At 48.0% G+C, this 23,110-nt stretch overlaps 1 protein-coding gene across 1 annotated transcript in view; it reads left to right on the top strand.

Moving 5' to 3' along the window:
• Positions 1-472: 472 nt before the first annotated feature.
• Positions 473-23,110, top strand: part of Dnajc11 (DnaJ heat shock protein family (Hsp40) member C11) — a 51,214-nt gene continuing 28,576 nt past the window's right edge. The window contains exons 1-3 of the mRNA XM_085690140.2: positions 473-609; positions 19,346-19,475; positions 21,660-21,733. Of these exons, the coding sequence (XP_085546266.2) occupies positions 538-609; positions 19,346-19,475; positions 21,660-21,733 (276 nt within the window). The 5' untranslated portion in view covers positions 473-537. The remainder of the gene's footprint in view (positions 610-19,345; positions 19,476-21,659; positions 21,734-23,110) is intronic.

Raw genomic sequence — 23,110 nt, 5'->3', positions numbered from 1 at the left:
ACACCAAACCAGGGGAGGAACTCGAGGCATTCCCGGTTCAGGGCCGCCCAGAACCGGGGGAAGGGGCGGCGCGGGGGAGTTAAAGCCTCAAGTATGTAGCTTTCAGTCTCCCTTGACAGTCCAGGGAAAGGCTTAGTGCCACCCGGGTAGGCACCCAACACACACACACACACACACACACACACACACACACACACACACACACACACACTTGCACTGGTTCAGATGGACATGCAATGTCAGTGCCACCCCACTACACATACACACGTGCAAAGGCTCACACACACAAGTCCGCCCCACCCCACCTAACCCCCCTCCACCCCCACCACCCCCACCACCCCCGCGAGCCGCCCGCTTGCTACTGGCCTCGGCCGCACGGTGGCGTACTGCGCAGGCGCGTTCCCGCGGGCTGCCATGCGGCCTCCGAGCCGCCAGGGGCCGCTGTGGGTAGAGCGGAAGCTTTACAGGGAGCGCCGCGCAGCGCCGGACCCTCTTGAGTGCGGCCTCGCCGGTTTGGCGGGGTGAAAGGTTGCGAAGATGGCGACGGCCTTGAGCGAGGAGGAGCTGGACAATGAAGACTACTACTCACTGCTGAACGTGCGCAGGGAGGTGAGGCCCGCGGCGCGGCGTCGGCGGGACTGACGCCCGACCCGATGGGTCTGGAGGGTCGGGCGAGCGGCTCTGGCCCCGCAGCCGCCTCAGGGAGGCCGCGGCCCGGTGCGGAGGCCGCGTGACCCCGCCGCCGTGTGCGCCCGTCAGCCGTCGGGCTGCTCACAGCGCCGCGACCCTCGCGCCCTGGCGCGGGTCCAGCGTCTGCCCAGCTCTCCTCTACCCGTGCGTGGCGTGCACCGTGTCCCGGCTGAGCCTGAGCCCACGCACTTGCCGGAGGGAGGACGAGGGTCCCGGGACAGCCGTTGCCTTGGGGTTCCTGGGCCTCCGTGACCCAGGCCCATGCCCCCTCTTCACGCACCTGCCCTAGACGGAGGGTTAGGGTCAGCGGCCTGAGCCAGCAGGCGGGCAAACTGAGTCCCGGGACACCAAGGTCAAGGCCACCTGGGAGCCTCCCTGGAACTCAGCCGGGCGCCTATATCTCTGGTGCCACCGAAGTTGGATCTAGCCTCAGACGCTAGCGTTCCGTGCCCTCCATCGACCCCTTGAGCCACCGCCCAGAAATTAGACAACAGGACCTCCCCAGCCTCGGCTCAAGGGGCGGAGGATGAGCAAGAAGTGCTAGGCCTGAGACGCAACGGCGTCCTGACTGGGGCTTCAGCATCCAGGTCAAGTGTGTTCACGCTGTCTCGAGAATAAAAAGTAACCCGAGAGGCCCGCACTGTCTGCCACCTGTACATTTCTTGTAGGTTCCCATTCGCGTTGCTAGTCGGCAGTTGAGTTCCATCGGAAAGGGTTTCCGGAAAAGCTTCCAAGGTCAGGGTGCGTTAATGATTAGTTGGGTCCATCCCCAGCAGACAATCCTATCCTTCAAATTTTTTGGTAGTGATCAAGTGTAACCGAACTGGACTGTCCTCAGCAAAGCTACTTTGCTTGCTAATAACCAGCGTCTATTAAAGTGCGTGTTTTGAGCACGGCACCTGCTGAAAGAACTCTAAATGCTCAGGGCGGTGGTGGCACAGAGGCAGGTGGATCTTTGTGAGTTCGAGGCCAGCCTGATCTACACAAAGAGTTCCAGGATAGGCACCAAAGCTACGCAGAGAAACCCTGTCTCGAAAAACAAAATAAAACAAAAACCCTCTAAATGTGGTGTCTCATTAAATTGTCATAGCTGCCCTCATAATAATCCATTGTTTTATTTTTTTTTTCTAGACAGGGTTTCTCTGTGTAACCCTAGCTGTCCTGAAACTTGATTTATAATTATTTATAATCGAAGGAACTGTCGGGTGTAATTCATCCCTGGACATTAGAACTCCAGAACCCAGCTCTTGAACTGTGCTGCTGCCTCAGTTTACCAGCCCACATACTACAAAGCTCTTTGTTCTGATAGTGTGCTCTTGGCTACCCGGAGTATGCATTTCTCAGCTGTACTAACCATTGTTTCCTGCAGACTTTCTGGGGCCTGGATTTATAGCTGAACTGTCCTCAGACTTTAAACAAATTGTTTCTTTAACACTTAGTAGTTAAATGAAACTGTAACTTTACCCTGGCTTGTTACATTTTATGTTTTTTGAGGCAGGCTGGCCTTGAACTCGAAGAGATCCACCTGCCTCTGCCTCCCAGGTGCTAGGATTAAAGGCAAGAGCCCCAGTGTATACTATACCCTGGTTCTTCAGGAAGCAAAGTGGCAAAAGAACCCAGTTTTTCCAGGACCCGGTTTTGTTTTGTTTAAAACCCTCACACTCCTAACTACACGGAGTTGTTAGTAGTTGAGCCACCGTTTACCTGCACGCCAGAACTGCTGAGCCTAGGGAGCCTTCGGTGCTCAGAAGGACATTTGAACCCCTGGGATTTTAGGGCCTTTCATTGCTACTGAACTGGGATATGAGCCAAAGAAATACCTCTTTTAAAGGAATTCTTTCTTCTGCCAGTGAGTGCAGGCACTCCCTTCGTTTATAGCCATAGATGAAGTCCTTGTCAAACAACACGTTCAGTGTTGAGAGCCGTCATTTCTGCGTGCTGACTTTGTGGCTCAGGGTTCTACTAGAATGGAGGCTTTAGAGGTGATGCCGTTAGTGTTTACTAGGTTTTTGGTTTTTCATACCTGAGCTGGAGAACAACAGAAGGAATCTTGAGTTGTATGTGCGCATATGTGTCAGAAGCGTGTCAGCTTAGCTCTATGTGCTGTCAGTTCTGACTTTAGTAGAGTGTGCCATAGGAGGGCACTCCAGCCCTTGGAGGACCTTCAGAGGGCGTCCATAGAATGTTCAATGTTCCACCATGTTCAGTCGTCTACCTAGAAGTCACAGGTGGGAGCAACGCTGCAGAACCTGGCTGGGCTTTCTGTTTACAGTGTAGAAGCACTGAGTTGGACTGGAACTTAAGTCAGTAGAGTGTTTGTCTAACTGGCATGAAACCACGTTCTCTACCACGTGCTGCAGTCACTGTACAAACTGGGCGTGGTGGCACTTGGGGAGTAGAAGCAGGAAGTTTGGTGCTCAAGGTCATCCTCAGCTACGTGAGACCACATTTCAAAAAGAGTGAAGTAAAAATTAGATGAATAAGAGAATTAAACAACTGAAGTAATAAGGAAATGCCAAAAATTCCCTAAGAATTTCCCTTCTCAGGTTTCTGCGGCAGGAGGTCGCTGGCTAGCCAGGACCACCAGCTCCTTCTGTAAACCAAGCCCATGGTCCCAGTGAGGGAGGGAGGCCCTTTCTTGGCTGTCGCAGAGCTTCTGTTGGTAGAGTGGTGACCCCCCAGTAGTCAAGCCCACCAGCTCCAGGCTGGCTCTGTGGTCTTGTGTGTTAGATGCATGATCAGGACTAAAATTGAGCCCGTCTGATTTCCAGGATGATTTTTTCCAAACTGTTTGGAGAATGGATTTCTTGACAGCAAATTAGCGTTAAATTGATTTATCCTTAAGCTTTTTGTAGAATTCCTTTTATATTTGTATAGGTGTTACACTTGAGTGCATGTATGTTCAGCACACGCATTGTTGTAGACAGTTGTGAGCTACCGTGAGGTGCTGGAAACTGAACCCTGGTCTTGCAAGAACAGCAAGTGCGCGTAACCATTGAGCCATTTCTGTGACTGATTTTTATAGGATTCTTAACTGATATGATTTAAACCTAGTTTATTCCTAAGTAATATAGTCTGATTTTTTTTCCTCATTGTTGCCATGTTACACTTTGAAGGACATTATTTTAGCCAAACAGTAAGGTTATCATGAGTTCATAACTGGCTGGGGCTTCATAACAAGACATAACTTTGTCTTTAAGAAACAGAACAAAAACAAAATACTCTGGTTGTTTGGTTTGGTTTTGAGTGGGTTTTTTTGTTTGTTTGTTTTTTGTTTTTTATTTATTTTTTATTTTTTTTGAGACAGAGTTTCCTTATAGCTTTGTAGACCAGGCTGGCTTTGAACTCACAGAGATCCACCTGCCTCTGCCTCCTGAGTGCTGGGATTGAAGGTGTGCGTCAGCACCTCTTGGGAAACTCACTGGTCTTAATCAGTGTAGCTAGCCAACCTCATTTTCAAGGCTATCTGGAGGCTTTAGTGGTGGATAGGGGGTTGGGGTTTTTTGGTAATGTTTATTTATTGTGTCTGTGTGTTTGGTGTTTGTGTGACAAAGTTGGTTCTCTCCTACCATATGGTTTCTCCTCTTCATGAGGTCAGGAGAGTCTGGGTTGACTCTTGAGTTTCTCCACATGCACAGTGGACTGTGAGCAAAGGTTTGGCATTGGGCATGTAGGGTCAGAGCTGGCTGTCCACGACCACAATTCTTTCTGTCGCCCATTGTGCCTACCACTAACCTGCAAGTGCTTAGCAGTGGAGAGGACAGTGCTGTCCTTGCTAGCCTTTGAAGCCAGAGGAGCCTGGGAAGTGTGGCCTTGTGAGCGGCTGCCTTGTGTTCCAGTGCCCTTTCTGTTTTTAGTTCTGTTGCTCTGTCTAGTCTTCCTGCCCATTGTCTTTTTCTTCTAATTGCGTGTATTGTTAATGTGTGGAGCACAATGTGAGGTCTGAGGACAACTTCTGGCTATCAGTTCTGCCTTTTCATCATGGGAGAGCTCAGATCATGAGACTCAACATCAAGCTCCTTCACCTGCCGAGCGATCCTACATGCCACTCCTGTTTTCTTTGACACAAGGATGTAGCTGACAGGCTGGGGATGGTGGCATATGCCTTTTAACTCCAGCACGCCAGGGCAGAAACAGGCCAGCTTGTCCCACATAGGGCAGCCAAGGCTACAGAATGAGACCCTGTCTCAAATAAAGTAACAAGTGTTAAGCACTTCCTGTGAGCCAGGGTGACTGTACACATCGCCATGTGGGCAGGATGTATGTAAAGTGCTGAGCATAGATATCCAGTTAGTATTTATTAGCTTTTAACAGCAGTGAGATTCTGTGTATTTTGAAGACATCCACATGGCATGGTGAAGGACACCTGTAATCTCAACATTTGGAGGGTAGGTCAGGAGTTCATGGTCTCTGTTGTCTCTATAGTGAGTTTGAGGCTACCCGGGGCCACATGAGACCTTGTTTCAAAAGACCAAAAACTAAACATGGGTATAGATGGCCTTAGTGTGGCTCGTGCTAAATTGCTCATCTGTTGTACCACTGGAAGTCAGTGCTGGGGACATGCATGGATCAGTGGTAGAGGGAGTGCCTTGTGTACACAGGGACTGGGCTCTTTCTCCAGTGCTGCCGGAGGAGAGGTTGTGCCAGAATGTATACCAGGCATTAGATTATGAGTGCCCAAGCTTTCTGCCTGCTCCAAATGTTGAGTGGATAAGTGGATTTTTTTTTACTTTATTTATTTATTTATGTATTTTTGAGGCAGGGTTTCTCTGTAACTTTGGAGCCTATCCTGGAACTAGCTCTTGTAGACCAGGCTGGCCTCGAACTCAGAAAGATCCGCCTGCCTCTGCCTCCCAAGTGCTGGGATTAAAAGCGTGAGCCACCACCTGGCTGGAGTGGATTCTTTTTAAAAGACACTGCTGTCCTGAACGGTACTTCCTGCAGAGCTGACTGGGTGGGTGGCTCTGCTGTAGTTGATTCTGAGCACAAAACCTACCACAGAGGGTAAACTAGAGACTGGAGTCTAAGATACAATAGAGGGGGACCCAAAGATGCTCCGAAGATATGGGCAAGATGAGAGAAAGTGAGGAGCATGGGGTGGCCAGGGTGACTAGGAGAGGCTCACTGTGGAGAGGGGAGAGAACAATGAAGGATGCTTGGCCGGGTTCAATGTTATTTTGGTGTCATTAGCCAACACTACAAAGTTAAGTTTACTTCGTTAATGAACCATAAGCCAGTTAATACCTTCCTGTTTTGAGCATTTTGGTAATAGGTTCTTAACGTTTTTATGCTCTGGTTTTGTATTATGCAGCTAAACAGTTTCCTTTTCTCTCAAAGATTTCAATTGAAAGTGTTTGTGCTGTAAATCTAATAATAAAATGATAGGAGAGAGCACATGGGCCTGGGAGCAGCGCGCCTGCACAGCTGTGGAGTTGTGCTTCCTTCTGCAAGTGTCTGTTTTGATTTCTCTTACTCCATGTATTCCTCTCGTTCTGATAAGGATTTAAAGCAACTAGCGTACTAATAAATTGTACACGTTTTAACGAGGACCAGGCACACATTTATCTCTAAAAGAGACAGCCTCTGCGAATGTCGCTGCTGCTTTGCTCTTGTAAGGACACAGTGAATTCCTCTCTGAGCAGCCACCTCGAGGCTTCGGAACTGCGGGAACTTCTCCTGCATGTCAGAGTGCAGTGTGCAGGAAGCAGAGAATCCGCCCAGAAAGAAATGCCAAGCTAAAAAGATAGACTGCCAGGAGTGTGCCTGGTTGGGCAGGGTGGAGCGGGAGTGAACAGAGCAGATAAGTTTCTAAGGGGGAGATAGGGTCTGAACCGTCAGTTCTGCTGGAACCCAGAAGTCCATGGAGAGCTGGAAGACGTCTCAAAAGCCATGCATGTCCTGGTCGTTTGTAGCGGTGTCTCAAGGCACCAGAGGAACATGGAAGTGTGACCAGGAGAATAGTGAAAAACCAAGTTGTGTCACAATAGAGAGGGGTTTTCTGTGTCCTGAGTGGCCTCTATTTAAGGCAGTTTCTGCCCTTGGTCCATTTGCTCTGAGCAGAGGTCTGTGCTAAGGACAAGATTCCCCTGTGTCCTGGAAGCTTTAAAGGTCACTGTGTTCTGGCCTTAGAAACATTTTCCAGTTCTAGGCACTGAACACAGTGTGTCTCTACCACTGAACTGCCCTAACCCTTGCCCCTTGTTCAGTTTTTAGATAGGTCTTAGCAAGCTGCCCAACTGTGCTTAAACTTTTGATCTTCTTGCCTCAACTTCCAGAATAGCTAGGACCTCAGTCTTGTGCTACTGGGCCCTGAGAATTTTTTTTCTTTTTAGAATTTTGAATTTTAGAATTTTTTAGAATTTTGTCGTTACTGATTATCTGGTTGTGTTTTTAAGAGTTTGTGGTGCCATCTTTGAGTGTATTGTGTCTCAGTTCTGTGGGGTTTCCTCTAACTTTGTTAAATAGGACCCAAAGTCACACAGTTGTTTGTCAAAGCAGAGGCTTGTGTGTTTGGTCGATCTGTTTAACTGCCTTGATTATTTCATGGTCTGACTGTGTCTCTCCCTAGCCCGTATGTTTCCTGGAAGAGGCAGACTCCAAAGGGATGTGAGCTGTGGTTGTGTCCACTAGACCCCTGGCCTTGGCGATGAAACTCGGACAGAGTAGGATGTCTGGTGGTAGAGCCCAGCACCTTGCACATTGAGTTCCTCTGTACACTTGTTGATCTCGAAGTGGCCCCAGATTGCAGCTGAACCTCAAAGGGTATGCGTGAAAGCCAGCTTTAATGAAGACAGTCTCCGCCGTGGGGTCCTGTGTGATGTGAGGCAACCTTAGCTGGGGACGGAACTCGCCCTGTGTAAACCTATTTTTTCATCCTTCAGCCTGCAAGGCAGAGAGGTGGAGTGCGTCTCTGTTACTTCCTGTAGTGGTGGGTATACAGCTCTTTTTCCACAAGCCAGTCTGCCAGCCTGTGGTGTCATGCCACAGAATCCCAGCACTGGAGAGGAGGAGGCTGGGGGATCAGGAGTCAAGGTCAGCCTGGGCAGTACAGAGAGGTGCCTAGGAGTGGTACTGTACACCTGAAAATTGCTGTGAGGCCAGCTGGCACATGTGTAAGTGTGTATAGTAAGACTTTGTCAAAAATAGAAAAGAAAGAAGAGATTGTCTCAAAAAAAGAAAGAAAAGAGCTAAGCAGTGGTAGTCCTTTAATCCCAGAGGAGACAGGCAGATCCCTGTAAGATCAAAGCCAGCCTGGTCTACAGAACGAGTTCCTGGACAGTCAGGGCTACACAGAGAGATCCTGTCTTGAAAAAAACAAAACAAACAAAAAGGGTGTGTGTATGCTGTAATTAACAGTTGAAATAATGTGGATGAGTTCCCTCTCTGTATATTTCCTTGCATTTTCTTGAACGAAATTTGATTGGCATCAAACCATACAAATTATTAAATTCTAGCTGGCTTCCTGGTTGGGAATCCAGAACCAGCTTCCTTCTGCATCAAAGACAAGTCATTTGATGGTGCGTTTATTTACTTTTGTGATTCTGGGACTAGCATAAGGCCTGTGTAGACCAGGCAAGGGTCCCATCGCTGAGCTATATTCAGCCCTCTTTTTATACTTTGCTCTTTGAGCAGGGTCTCATTGAGTTGCCTAACCCAACCTTGAACTTGGCAGTCCTCCTACCTCGGCCTCTGAGTACTCCACCAGGCTGTGCTCATCTGATTTTTATCATCCTAAAACCAACCCAGGTGATGTAGGAGAGGACCTGTTAGTGAGAACAACACAGACTTTCTCTGTGTAATAGTCCTGGCTGCTGTCCTGGAACTCACTGAAATCCTTCTGTCTCTGCTTCCCGAGTGCTGGGATTATAGGTGTGTGCCCAGCGTTCTCAACTTCTTGAGTCTGTTTGAGTCTCCATCAGCCTGCTCCCCCTTCTCTCTCTGCCTTCTGGACGTTGTGCCTAGGTGAAAGTTATGTCCACTCCCTCCTCCCAGGCCTAAGCTGCCTTCTGGTCACTCCATAACCCGCACGTAACCCTCACTAGAGTTGTCCTGCCGCCTCTGTGTTGAGCTTTGAGTAATTTAATTTACACACTATTTGGTTCAATCTTGAGGTCAACTGACCAGAGTTCTTCCAGCTTCCAGATCATCCCCTCCCCCATAAACTCAACCCTGAATTCCTCTCACTGTTCTCTTGGGTCTCTGACTTTGGCTTTGTCTATTTTCACAAGTTATGTCCGGTTAATATTAACAGACAGTATGGAACACATTGCAGAACCCAGGCCAAGCTCAGGCTCTGTGTAAGCAGAGACTGTTCTGTTTTCCGGCCACCCAGACCCAAATAATCATACAGAAACTATATTAATTACAACACTGTTTGGCTAATGGCTCAGGCGTATTTCTAGCCAGCTCTTACATCTTACATTAACCCATTTCTGTTCATCTGTGTATCGCCATGGCTTACCAGTGCAGCCCGTTATTCCTTCAGCAGCTACATGGAGTCTCTGCTAACAAATGACACCCACGGTTTGGCAAGAATTTACGTATAAAGCCTGAGAAAGCTTTTTAAAAAGGATTCTAGACAGACAAGAACAGAGTCAAGCATGGCTACTTGGTAGCAGCATTTTCTCAGGTGTGCTCTGTTTGCTAGAGGCAGGCAGAAGCACATCTTTAAGAGAGGCTTCCTGACTCAGCGTTAGTGCCAAAGCCTCACAGCTCTTTTAAGAGGCCCTGCCACCAGACATTTAAATGGTGTTTTTGAGCGGCAGCAGCATGCTTCTTGGTGGTGGCAGAACCCTTGAAACAGTAAACATGGCTCCAACCTGTACCTCCACCTTTAAGCTAGAATTTCAGCCAAGGATTGAGTCAGAACCAGCCGCCAAAGCTGCAGCTTTACTCCTAGCCATACCATTTAGCAGATTAAAGATTGATGGTTACTTTTAATCCCAGCATTCAGGAGGTAGAGGCAGGCAGATGTCTGTGAATTCAAGGCCAGCCTGGTCTAAAGAACAAATTCTAGGGCAACCAGGACTGTTATATAGAGAAACCTTGTCTTAGAAAATCAAGACAAGTGGGCTGGAGAGATGGCTCAGTTGGTTAAGAGCACTGGCTGCTCTTCCAGAGGCCCTGAGTTCAATTCCCAGCAACTACATGGTGGCTCACAACCATCTGTAATGACACCTGGCACCCTCTTCTGGCGTGAGGGCATACAAGGAGGCAGAATGTTTTATACATAATAAATCTTTTTAAAAAAAAAGAAAAAGAAAACCAAAACAAACTGAAAATGATTTGTGTTTGTATGAGAGAGAGAGAGAGAGATAATCCCACCTCATAATGTCTGTGTCGAAGAGGTCGGGACAACTTGGGACAGGGGGCATTTCTCTCCGAGTTGTTGGACTTGGCAGCAAGTACCCCACTTACTGAGCCATCTCACTGGCCTCTGGGATTTTTTTTTAATATTTATTTATTTATTTATTATGTATACAATATTCTGTTTGTGTGTATGTCTGCAGGCCAGAGGAGGGCGCTAGACCCCATTACAGATGGTTGTGAGCCACCATGTGGTTGCTGGGAATTGAACTCAGGACCTTTGGAAGAGCAGGCAGTGCTCTTAACCACTGAGCCATCTCTCCAGCCCCCCCACCCCCTGGGATTTTTAAAGCCTTTTATAAACCATGTTTTATGTGACATTTTACCCCTTTCACTTCAAGGAGATCTGGTGACTGCATCTGTCTGTTGCCACTGTGTACCCTGCACGCCATAGAAAACCGTCCAGAAGACGTCATTAGCCACCTTAGCTTATCACAGTAAGCTCTGATGTTTGGGTGATGATACAGTTCCACCGTGCATCTCTCCAGCACATCCCTGTTGTTGAACGTTCTTAACAAATGTTTGCTGAAGGAATGAGCAGATGGATGGATGTTCAGATGAGCTGCCTGTCCGCCCCTTCCTCCTCATACCACTGTGCAGCATCCCATCTTGCTTCCGAGTTGGTGGCTTGCTTCCTCTGTCCTGTTTTTCTGGTAGTACGCCTCAGCCTCTCAAGGACCTGATGCAACTTAAAGTCTCTTGTGACCCATTTAGGTCTTTTCCTTGCCTTCTGACCTCCCTAACTTCTGTGCCACTAACATTAGCATTTCTGCCCTATGTCTAGTTAAGTCCATGTGTGGGGGGGTCTTTTTTATTTATTTCATATGCTTTTTTATGTGTGGGGTTGGATCCTCCTAGAATTGGAGTCACAAGTGGTTGTGAGCTGCCTGGTGTGAGTGCTGGGACCTGCCCCGGGTCCTCTACAAGAGCAGTGCAGGCAAGCTTTTAACTGCTGAGCCATCTCTGCAGCCCTTGTTCATGGGTCTTAAGAGTGACAACACAGCTAGTTTGTTGTCTCTTGAGGGTAGGGACCATTGTGCTTCTTTTGTCCTGGGTGCTACCTAGAACCTAGCTGACACCAATCATCCCCAAGCAATGTACATTTGCTGGCCTCCTGCTTAGAATTGTGTTTTGCCTGTGTATGAGGGTGTTGTTGGTGTTGGTTGTTGACCCCAGAGCTTGCTTACTCAGGTGTCCTGTGTCTCTCCTGAGTGCTAGGCTTTCAAACAGACTGCCACACCCACCTGCGCCTTCTATGGTGCCAGGATCTAGCTCTAATCTGGTCTCACTCCCACTTGTGCAGCAAGTGCCGCATCTGCCAGGCCATCTCTGCAGCCCCCAGTACCCCGTTCTCAAGCGAGGCACGAGTTGTAGATTCAGCCTCTCAGCCTTCATAATGCTTCGACCCCTTAGTACAGTTCCTCATGTTGTGATGACCCCAACCATAAAATGCTGCGTCATAGCTGTAATTTCGGCGTTGTTATGAATCATAATGTAAATACCTGATATGTAATCCCTGCGGAGGGGTCTAGACACACAGGTTGAGAACTGCTGCTCTAGAGGAACTGGCTGCCAGAAGGAATTTCTTCACCTTTGTTTTGGTGAATCTGTGCTTTCCCTTCTGAAGTTTGTCTAGAGTCAGGGAAAGGGCAGGCTCACACCCAGAAGTACTCTGGCTCTGAAGCGGTGAGGCCTGGGCATCCTGCTGCAGTCCTTGGAGGCCCCTAGAGGAGGAGACGCAGCTCTCCGCTGCAGGTTTCGCCTTTCCATCTGGCAGGTATTGATTGTCTCCTCGCGGGTTTTTTATTGTCGTGAGAAAGGTTGCCTGTTTGTCATCTTCCACACCAGAACCAGTAATGATGTCTATAAAGGAAAACAAGTTTCTCGTGGCATGGGGCGTTTGCACACTGTTTCTCTTGTCAGCCATGCACAGCTGCATTCTGCAGTGTGTAGAAGCTAGTCCCTTGCCGTCCATCTTCTCCTGCTTGGCAGGCTCCTTCACAGACCCCAGGCAGCAGTCCCGCGCCAACTGACTGCTTAGGACGGTTCACTCTGCCGGGTTAGAATGTGAAATGGGTTAGATCCCAGTGCCTACTTACCCAGGCTGGTGGAAGGAAGAAGGAAAGGAAGAGAAAGCTGCCTTGAACAGGCACATGGTCTCCGCATGTGGTGGGGAGGGGTCTGGCTGTAGAGTAGGGTGTTTTACAGGACAGGGTAGAGAATGAGCCCTCCCGCCATATTAGCTACAGCCTTCTTCCCAGCACTGACAAGTTTCGACTTCGCTCTACAGTCGGGATCAGCCAGTGACACAGTGAGATGTGGCCCCTTTCTCCAGGTCACAGCTCCTGTCTGGAATGTTCATTAGCTCCCAGATCAGCTTCCTCCTTTAGGGCCATTTTTCCAGTGTATAGGCCTCTACTAGCTGTGCGTGTTTGTTTGTTTCTATTTTCCCCATCAGAGTCTCATGGAACATACAGGCCGGGGAAAGGGGGGTGTCTTCAGTTGTGGGGATTAGGTAAACTGCCGATTCAGTAGGGGTACAGCTTCAGAGAGGGCAGCACTGTTACTTAAGTGTCATATGGTTGAAGAGTGACTGGCCATGCTGAGCGGGTTTGAATCAAGAGCATAAGTGTGGTCATTGTGATCACCTTGCTCCAAAGGTTATTGGCTCTGTCTGGTGCCGCATCCTGCATCCAGATGACAACTACCAGGTTCCACCCGGCCTCGCTTATTCCTGTCTGTGTTTGGAAGGAAACGTGAGGACTAAGAAAGAGACAAGAAACAACTGATAGAGTCGGAAGGGCATCCAGTAAGTCCTGAGATTCGCCTCACGTTTATTTCTCGTGTCCTTTATATGCCCCAGTCCAAAAGTGGGGAGGAAGGGAAGAAGGCAAGGAACTTCTTTACCGTGATAGAAGGATCAAAGCAATCACTTTCTTAGTACCTAAAACACCAAGTAGCCGCAGCTTAGGTCACACCACCTGTCATACAACCTTGAAGGAGCAACAGTAGGTCTGAACTCTGACCTTTAGTCAAGGCGGAACAGATCCCTGTCTGGGGGCTCCCAGAGTCTGGCACACGTGGTATAGGACTATACTTCTTGGTGCCTAGTTGGTGTATGAGGCAGTGTCATTAATACTAGACTGTCATGAGTAGGAACGACATATATCACATTGAGCCTCAGATATTCAAATATCTAAAAAAAAAGATATTAAACAATAAAGATGGAAAACCATTTCAGTGCTGCTGGGATGGCCTAGTGAGAAAGACTCTTGTTGCTGAGCCTGACAACCTGTGTTTGATTTCCCACATCCACATTGTGGGGGCAGAAAATGAATTCCAGGCAGTGGCTCTTGGCCTGTAGATGTGCTCCATGCGTGTGAAACTGCATGCATGGACTTGGAAGGGGAGGAGCCTTTGAGATTTTAGGTCAGCCTAGACTATACAGTGTGACCCTTTGTGTTGAAAGGGCGTGTGCTGCGTCTGTAGTAGCTTGTGTTAGTGGCCGGTGTTCTCTGTCCCTTACGACGGTCTCTTTCATTTTGTGTTACTTATTTCCTTTCTCAGGCTATTCCTTATTCATCAATGGAAATGCAAGTGGGTTTTGTGTATCCTGTTACTATACTAAATTTGTGTTCTAACAGGTCGTGTGTCTCTGTTTAAATTGGGGGATATTCCATACATAGGGACATGTCATCCCAAACCAGTCGTTTCCTTTCTGGTTGAGTGTCTATTCTGCCATCTTGCTCTAACTAGCACCTTCAGTCGTTTGACTGGAAGACATCCATGCCTTGTTCCAGATCTTAGAGGTGTGCTGTGTGGAGCCGCTCTGCTGACGCAAATAATCCCAATCACACCCAGTTAGACCGAATTAAAGATGCCATTTTTAATGGAGTGCTCCTGGGTAGCCCTGGGAAACATGGAGAGGGCAAGAGAGAGAAAGGGAGACCACAGGAAACCCAGAGACCACATGTTTATTCTCTGGGGTGCAGTTTAAATAGCCTGTGGGAGTGGTCTTCCCTGGGGAGGGGTCACCGTTTGGTGGGCTTTCTCGGAGGTGGAGTTTGGACTAAGGTAACTCCTAGGGAACAGTGCTTATGCCAGGAGCTGGGGTGAAGCCCCCAGACAAACAGTCCAGACTTTCGTATAAAGGGGTGTTAGGGAGCTGAGGTGATGCTTCCAACCAAACATTCTAGACTTTGGATAAAGGGGTGCCAATGAGCTGAGGTGAGGCCCCTCAATCAAATAGTGTATGTTTGGTGTGCGTGTATCTGTGCATGCTTGCATCCCTCTCACAGGCACATGTGAAGGTCAGAGGGTAACCCTCCGGAGCTGGTTCTCTTCAACCTGTAGAGGCTGCAGACATCAGGCGCTATGTCCAGGCTTGTACAGCAGGTGCCTTCACCATGGAGCCACCTCTCAGCTCTGCCCTTTCTCCTTTAGTGTCTTTGTGCTCGGAGCTGATGAGTGCTGCTGCCCACCCAGGACACGGGTTGCAGCTTGGCAGGGCAGAGCATGTCAGCACACACAGTCCTGGGCCTGGGCCCTAGCACCAAAAGCAGCAGCATCAACTACGAAATGTGTCCAGTCAGTACCCATCTTTACCACTTATGCTTTAAGTATGTCTCCAAAGGCTCATGTGCTAGAAGCTCGGTCCTCACAGCTGATGCTAAGCACTGGCCAGCTGGAGGGCAGGAGGTTGCTGTGGCCCTTGGAAGAGATCAGGACCCCAGCTGCTCTAGCTCCCTGCCGTCACCCTCACAGGCTACACATTTCAATGCCCTTCGACATTAGGCCTTTACCAGAGACAAGCGTAAGCGGCTGTTATGCCTCTGCATCTTCTCAAACGTCAAGCGAAAGCAATCTTTTGCTCTTTATAAAGTCTGCAACTGCAAGTATTTTGCTACAGCAGCAGAAAATAGAGTAACACAAGAACTATTATTGTTGTTCCTTGACACAAAGTCAGTCTGTATAATTCTAGTTTGGTAGAACTTGTTAAGTCTACCAGGCTAGCCTTGAACCTTATGCCATGGCTGGCTTCTTTGGTTAGTTAGTAGTTATGGGGTGAGTGTGAATGGACCCGTGTGCACTCCCAGAGGCTACACGAGGGTCACATAAACGCTGGAATCTGAACCTGGTGAGCCAGATGTCCAGCCTTACTTCTGGCTTTATTGCGGTGGTTTATGGTTACAAACTTCCCCACAGCTCTGCCTTTGTTTCATTCTATAGGTTTTGGCATGTTGTGTTTTATTTTCTGTGTTTTAAGTATTTAACCTGCTCGCACTTTCTTCTTTGATCCCTGATGGCTGGGCGGTGTGTTGTTTAATAGTCGCAGATTTTGGGGTTTTGGGGTCTCCTGTCATAGACTTCTTTCTTTGTTGTTGTTTTTTGCTTGGTTGGTTGATTTGTTTGGTTTGGTTTTTCGAGACAGGGTTTCTCTGTGTAGCCCTGGCTGTTCAGGAATTTACTCTGTAGACCAGACAGGCTTCAAACTCAAAAGATTTTCCTGCCTCTGCCTCCCAGATGCTGGGATTAAAGGCGTGCTCCACCACTGCCCGACCTGTAACAGGCTTCTAATTTCATGCTGTCTGGTAGGAATGATTCTTTGTGTAGTGTTTATCTTTTAAATCTGCTGAGGGCTGGACAGACGGCTCAGCAATTAAGAGCACTTGCCACTCTTGCAGAGGCACTGAGTTTAGTTCCTAGCACCCATGTTGGCAGCTCACAACCACCCATAGCTCCAGCTTCAAGGGAGCTGCATCTCTTCTGGCTTCTGTGGGCACTGTGCGCGCACACAAGAACAGAAGTCTTTTTTTCTTCTTCTTCTTTTTAGCTTTAGAGCCTAGGAATAGAAATCTTATTAGAAGTTCTATTGAGATTTAATTTGTGACCTAACATTCTCTTCAGATGACTGGGCAATAAAACTTTCAGATTTTAAGCTTGGGACATCTGGATTTTATTGTAGAAGTTTTGAGATAAATGTATAGTTTAGGTGTCCTTCTTAATGAGATCTCATTACCTTCTACAATGGTGTCAGGAGCTAAATAGTAGTGAGAAAGGTTATCATTTATGAAATATTGAACCAGTGACCTTAGCTATTCAGTTGTGATGAAAGGCCTAATCTAACCTTTATTGAATGTGAGATTTATTAAAAATGAAACTTCTCATTTCCATTACTTAATCGATAGTACTCTAAGTCGTTTGTTAGTATGATTAAAGGTGGCATTGCAGACTAGATTCCTGCTCCCCAGACATTTGGCTTAACTTTAGTAACCAGGACTTGTCTTCTAACCTTGAGTCACTCAATTCCATTTCATCCTGTACTGGTAACTTTTATAAGGTATGAGAAAGAGCAATTAAAGTTTCCAGGAAGAAGGCCAGACAGTTCCTCACACCTAGACTCCCAGTGCTGAGGGACCTAAAATAAGAATGCATATGAGGGTCATGTTGAGGCCGCTTGAGCTACATGCTAAGACCTGGCTTCGAAGAAAACATCACTGGTAAGACGGCTCAGCAGACAGGCAATGGCACCTGCCACACAGCCTGACAGCCCGAGTCTGATCCCTAGAACCCACATAAAGGTGAAAGGAGAGAACAGACTCCACATAACTACCCTCTGACCCTACAAGTACACTGTGGCACTCACACACACTACATATAGAAACACACTGTACACATGAATACTTTTTTATTTTCCCAAATAAATACAGGGCTGGAATGACAGTTCAGTAGTTAAGAGTGCTTGCTTCTCTCTTTTTTTTTTAAATTTATTTATTTGTTTATTATGTATACAATATTCTTTCTGCATGTATGCCTGCAGGCCAGAAGAGGGCACCAGACCTCATTACAGATGGTTGTGAGCCACCATGTGGTTGCCGGGAATTGAACTCAGGACCTTTGGAAGAGCAGGCAATGCTCTTAACCACTGAGCCATCTCTCCAGCCCTTGCTTCTCTTTAAGAGAAGCAGAATTCAGTTCCTAGCAACCATGTCGGTGACTTACAACCATCTTTAATTCCAGCTCCAGATCTGATGCTCTTTTCTGACCTCCATGGCCACCCTTACACATATGTACACACACATACACATAAATAATCTTTAAGAAATAAAAAATTGCAGGAAGAAACTAATGTGTAGCTATGACTTAGGAAAGAACAACTCTTTTGAATCACAGCATCGAGCTATCGGAAAGATGTGTGTTTTATCTTCTGTTGTCTACTATTGTAATTCAAATGCTGGGGTTTCATTCAGATAATGTGTTAATGCAGCAAGAAATGTGTTGCGTGATTAGCGGCAGCTGGGAAAGAGCCCCAAGCAGGAAGAAGCAAGAGAAGGCTCAGTGATGGGACCACTGAGATCTAAGCACAGTTGGCGGGTGTGATGCAGGTCCACTTTGGCTGGCAGTGGATGCCTGTTGCCCACGCCAAGCAGTGCTGCTCTGACCATCCCAGTGCTGACGGGGAGGGGGAGGTCTGGAAATTAAGCTGAGATTGCTATCGGATGGTATGCATTGCCAGGCTTGCCTGTGAGTGAGCTGGTATGTGTCTCACCATAGCTGAGGAACAGCCTTGTCCCCTGATTTCACAGGGAGGAAATAGGTTCTGAAGAGCCACTCTTATAAGTTTTTGCTGTGTCGGGCACCATGTGAGCCCTCGTGGGATGTCTCAGTGCATTGTCACACTGAGACGGAAAGCTGCTTATAGGAGCTCCCTCACCCAGAATCACAGAAACACAAAAACCCGGGCATAGCCTGGGTCCAGGCCTTTGAGCTCCTACGCCTGCCTTCTCAGCCACTGAAATGGAAGGTCACCCAGTAAATCAGAGATAACCTGCCAGAGATGGAGGGGAGGCAGTGGGCTAAGAACTACTAAACAGTGTCATTCCCAAGGCTACCCCAGAGAGAAGGTAGAGGAAGAGATTGGGGACAGAAGGGCAGAAATCTCCCTAGTTCTCCGTCTTGAGAGCCTGCCCTCTTCTGGTGGAACAGCTTCTGGTTTAGAGTGACAGTGGCAGACAGCAGGGGTCTGTGGCTAGTCTAACCGACAAGCTGCAGGCTCCAATCTTGCTGCTGCTTTTCTGAGTAACTGCTTTATCGAACTTTGGGGAGGTCAGCCCCAGGCCAGCCAACCCTGTGCCCACTGCATACCTTCCCAGCACCTTGTCTCCCTCAGGATCTGGGTTTCAGCATCTGCCAGGTGGGGCTGGTGGGAAACGGGTAAAGTCATGCCAGAGATTATTGTTAAGCACGGGTCAGTTTCACGTCTTTGTGAGTGGGGAGGAAAAAAGAAAAGGGAAGAAGCTTAGTCCTAGAAGGGAAAAGTTGTAGTTAGCTCATATAGTGTCATGTGGTTTTCTATCACTGCCCTTGAGCTGTCCGTCCCTATGATCACTTCTTGAAGACCTACATCCCAGTACATGATGCTATGACATGGTCATCCTTGGTGACCCATTTCCACCTAGATGCTGACCTCTTGGGCCCCTCTTACGTATTGTCAGTGACCACACAGCATAGTTCCCTTGTCAAGATGGGGGGGGGGGTGCTCCTTCAGCTTTACTTGTGATAGACCACAGTGGTCTTGGATGCTGATTCTAGGTCTTCCCAGAGAGAGACAACAACTGGCAAAACTAGACAGTGTTCCCAGGGCCATGGAGGACTCCTAAGGGGTTTTTGGTGGCTGCTAGCCAAGAAGAAGGTGTTTATGCTGGCCTCATTCCTACAGCCCACACCGCTGTCCCCACAGACCGTCAGGAAGCACCTTCTGTGCCCAGCATTCCCTGTGTAACCCCCTGGTTGCTCCAAGCTGATGGAACATTTTCCATGTTCACATTTAGAGGCCACATTTAGGACTGTGTTGCTTTTACAGCCTTGTCTTTGGCTCTTGAGAATTAATATATTAAGCTCTGACATCACTGACATCCCATGTGCCTGTGGCATGTGACTGTGCTCCCTCTGTGTGCTCTCTGGTGTGGGGGACTTAGCTGACTTGGGTTTGGGGGCAAGTAAGGGTCTGGTGTTTCAGCACGGCGAGCCAGGGTGGAGACAGCCGCTCTCATTCCCTTGCATAGCAGTGTGCACAGCAAACACAGTTGCTATTGATGTACATAATTGATCACTTTATTAACTGTGGAAACGAAGCCTTATTGGGGAAATAAAGCATAACTTGATTATGTCCTGTGCAGAGGGCAGATGCGGTGGAATGTGGCTGACAGGTCCTGTTCCAAGGCTGATTCCGATAATGATAGTGTTTCAGTACCATTGATGTCCTCTAATTGAATTTCTCTTTCTTTAGGCCTCTGCTGAAGAGCTGAAAGCTGCCTACCGGAGGCTGTGTATGCTCTACCATCCGGACAAGCACAGGGACCCGGAGCTCAAATCACAGGCAGAACGGCTGTTTAACCTTGTTCACCAGGCCTATGAAGGTCAGTGGAGAACTTGGCTTCATGCGCCCAGACGTTCGATTTTTAAGTGACTTGATTTGTGGAAGGCAGAGCTGGAGTCCTTAGAGGTGTATAAAAGAGGTGCTTGGTTAGGTGCTTCCTACTGACGGAGCCCTTTGAAAGAGTCGTATTTTGCTTTGGGAATCAATATGTGTCCAGGAAAAAGAAAATGGGAGTCCAGATGAAGAGATGGGTCAGGTCTGGAGAGAGGCTGCGCTGTGGCTCCAGCTGGTTCCCGGTGTCTACTGGGGGCGGGGCGGAGCCGGGACTTGTAAAGCTGCTTTCTTTGACCCTTTTTTGTGAGAAGCTACAAGGCCTTTTTTTAACCTGAGTGGTTTTATTGGTTTTGTGGCAGTCGGTGAAAGAAAGGGCTTACAGAAGCTGGTGTGCAGAGCGTGGTGGGGAAGTAGAGCCTAGTCATTCAGGATCTGAAATTTATGGCTTTACCTATAAATGAAGAAAACTTGGGATATGTTTGTCTCTGGGAAGGTGGAAGGCTCTGCAAAGAGTGATTGATGGCTTCCTAGTGCCGGTGAGCTTCATGCTACCAAGTTGGGCATTTTAAAGCTATTGAAATGGTAAAAATGTTCTACCATGATTTAGAAATAAAAGCAAAAAAAAAAAAACTGTTAAGTCACTCTGAGGATTTATAGATTAGTAAAAATCAAGTTACTCATTTCAGACCCTGTGATCTGCCTCTTAACTAGAGGCCAAAATGCTAGATAATGTGTGAGGCAGCAAGACCTCACAGCAAGCAAAATAGCAGGTGTCATGTTTTACCTCACAGCTTTTACCAAGAAGTTAGATTTTGACGGCCCGCGACACATGATAGACAGGGGTCTGCGATGTCACCAGGGTTGGTGGTGACCAAGCCCATTGTATTCTGATTTGTGAAGGGCTGTAGCGATTCTGCTGTTGCCGGTGTTATGCATCACTGGCCAGTGCAGGTAAGCGGAAGCCTGCCTCCCTGTGGAAGCAAGCACTGCAGCCGCAGGCAAAGCCCTGGACCTCTTTAGTAAATCAGCTCTGCTCAACAAGTTTGGCTCCGTGTTTTCCAGTGGTCAGCTCTTCTTCCTTCTCTGTTAGATTTGCATATGGATAGACTCATTTAGATTGCTTTTTAATTAGGCCTAAAAATATATGGGAACCTCAGAGGAGGCGCAGTGCAAAGATCCCCAACAAAATCCGGAGTGGCTCTGGGGCAGTTGTCATCCTCGCTCACAGTCCATTGGGGCCCGGAGTAATTTTCTCCCTTGTTGAGGAATCTTCTCACTAGGTACTGTGGCCACCAGTATTGTGAATGATAGTCATGTATCTTTAAACGGTTTTCAAAGCTGGATGTTGGAGCTCACACCTGTGATCCCAGGACTTGGGAGGTAGAGATCCCAGGACTTGGAATGTTGGCTGTGTACTGAGTTTGAGCCGGGGCTACATGAGACCCTAGTTTAAAAAAAAAAAAAATGCAAGTAAAGAGAAGTACACCAAGACCAGCTGTTTTGGTTGGTTAGTAGTCAGGTAAATCAGCCGTCAGTACAGTGTCCTGTGGAGCGCACTTTGGAACAGAGTGTTAGAGAAGATTACTCTTATGGGGCAGCACTCAGCAGGTGGGAACAGTAGAGCCCGAAGTATATGGACATCCCCAGCTACATAATAAGCGCAAGGCCAGCCTTGTGTACAGGAAACATCTCAAGAAAACTAAAACCTGAAACCAAACAAAAACCACCATCCTTCCGAACTGCCAGAGCGGGCTGGACCCTACCAAAGCCCAGCTTTTCCCATCTGTAGCCTTTAAACACCCTCCATCGAAAGAAGAAAGCGTCAGGAAAGATGCAGCAGAAGAAAGACACTCCCAAGGGCTAGAGAGATGGCTCAGCGGTTAAGAGTACTGACTGCTCTTCCAGGGGACCCAGGTTCAAGTCTCAGCACCCACATGACAGCTCACAAACTGTAACTCCAAGATCTGACACCCACACACAGACATACATGCAGGCAAAAAGCCCAATGTACACAAAATAAAAATGATTTTTTTTTTTTAAAGGGGAAGAAGACTGGCAAGGAAAGGAAGGCGGAGGAGGCTTACTTCGTGACCTTGTACACTGGGTTTTCAGGACTGGAGGGGAAGTTTTCTGTGTGAAAATGCATCATTTTTTTTTCTTTTTATTGCAGTGCTTAGCGATCCCCAAACAAGGGCCATCTATGACATATATGGGAAGAGAGGCCTGGAGATGGAAGGATGGGAGGTAAGAGACATTGAGTCTGAGGAGCTAGAAGCAGGAGGAAGCGCAGCACCACGGCTGTCCCGTAGGGGCCTGTGAGGCCCGGGGCATCTGCCTGGTAGCAAAAGTGTGGCAAGCTTTTTTGCGCTTCTGTGTTACCTGAAGAATAAAGTTCTGTAGAAAAGTGAGCATGAATATTAATTGTATTGTAAGAACCCAAACTGCTACAGAGTATACAGGTGTTCTTACTCAGTCTTACCCAGAGACTGATACGCGAGTGCCCTCGGGATCCCATCAGTGCCCTCGGGATCCCGTCCGACGGTAGTGGCACATGCGGATGGTGCCAGTTTCCTATTGGACCTCAGGCTCTGTCTGTCCCTTCTGACCCCGACAGGAAGCCCATCTAAGGCTTGAGGTATGATGGGAAGAAAGCAGAACTGACTGGTTGCACTGGGGGCTTATGGGTCACCTTCCACCTTTAGCCGTGCTCTGATGGGCGTAGCATGGTAAACTGTAGCTGCTAAGATTTGAAGTCTGGAGGTTTTGTGTGAATATCCAACAGTTGTCTGAAGCGCCAGAATAGCAGCACTGGACCTGAGTCCCCTCGTGAGGTAGCTGCCAGCCCTGAGGAAGCCCTGCCCTTTGAACTAGTCTGTGTTCACACTTTGTCCCATCCTCTCCACTCCATACTGTAATCAGGCCCTTGTCTGCAGCAGGCTCTATGTGTCCTGCCTGGCTCCCATAGGAGTTTGTTTTAGGCCTCTAGCTTTCTGGAAATCTCAGTAGTTCGTTGCAGTTTGTACCTTTTACCCGATGGAAAAGAGTCCATTTTGTGCCCAGACTCTTCTCAGACTCTGGCAGTGTTTCAGCACGCCTGGAGTAGTGGGACCCTCCCACCAAAGCAGACTGTCTCCCGCTAGCATGCTGCAAAGCCAGACTCTGCTGCTCTTACTCAAGAGGCAGCCAGTCACAGATGGTGAGTGGTCAACTTTGCATGCATAGCTTCAGCAAACTGCTTTAATGAAACAAACTTCTCAGTAAATCCACAAGTAAGCCAGCTAGGTGTGATGTCTCGTGGGAGTAATTCCAGCTCTTGTGAGGCAGGACAGCCTGGGGCATACAGTGAGTTCCAAGCCAGCCTTGGCTCCATAGAACAGTTCTCAACCTGTGGGCCTTGATCCTTTTAACAAATCTGTCTCAAAAAATACATTTATAGTAGTAGCAAAATTACAGTTATGAAGTAGTGACAAAAATAATGCTATGGTTGAGGGTCACCACAGCATGAGCAATTATATTTAAAGAGTTGCAACATTAGGAAGGTTGAGAACCAAAACAGACAAACCAAAAATGAAAGCATCCTTGAGTATTAACAGTGCTGGCATGCAACAGGACACCAGCTCC

The sequence above is a fragment of the Myodes glareolus genome, chromosome 6, assembly GCF_982192425.1.
Source record: "Myodes glareolus chromosome 6, mMyoGla1.1, whole genome shotgun sequence".
Lineage (NCBI taxonomy): Eukaryota > Metazoa > Chordata > Mammalia > Rodentia > Cricetidae > Myodes > Myodes glareolus.
The sequence above is the reverse complement of the archived record's forward strand: the minus strand, read 5'-3'. Positions and strand labels throughout refer to the sequence as shown.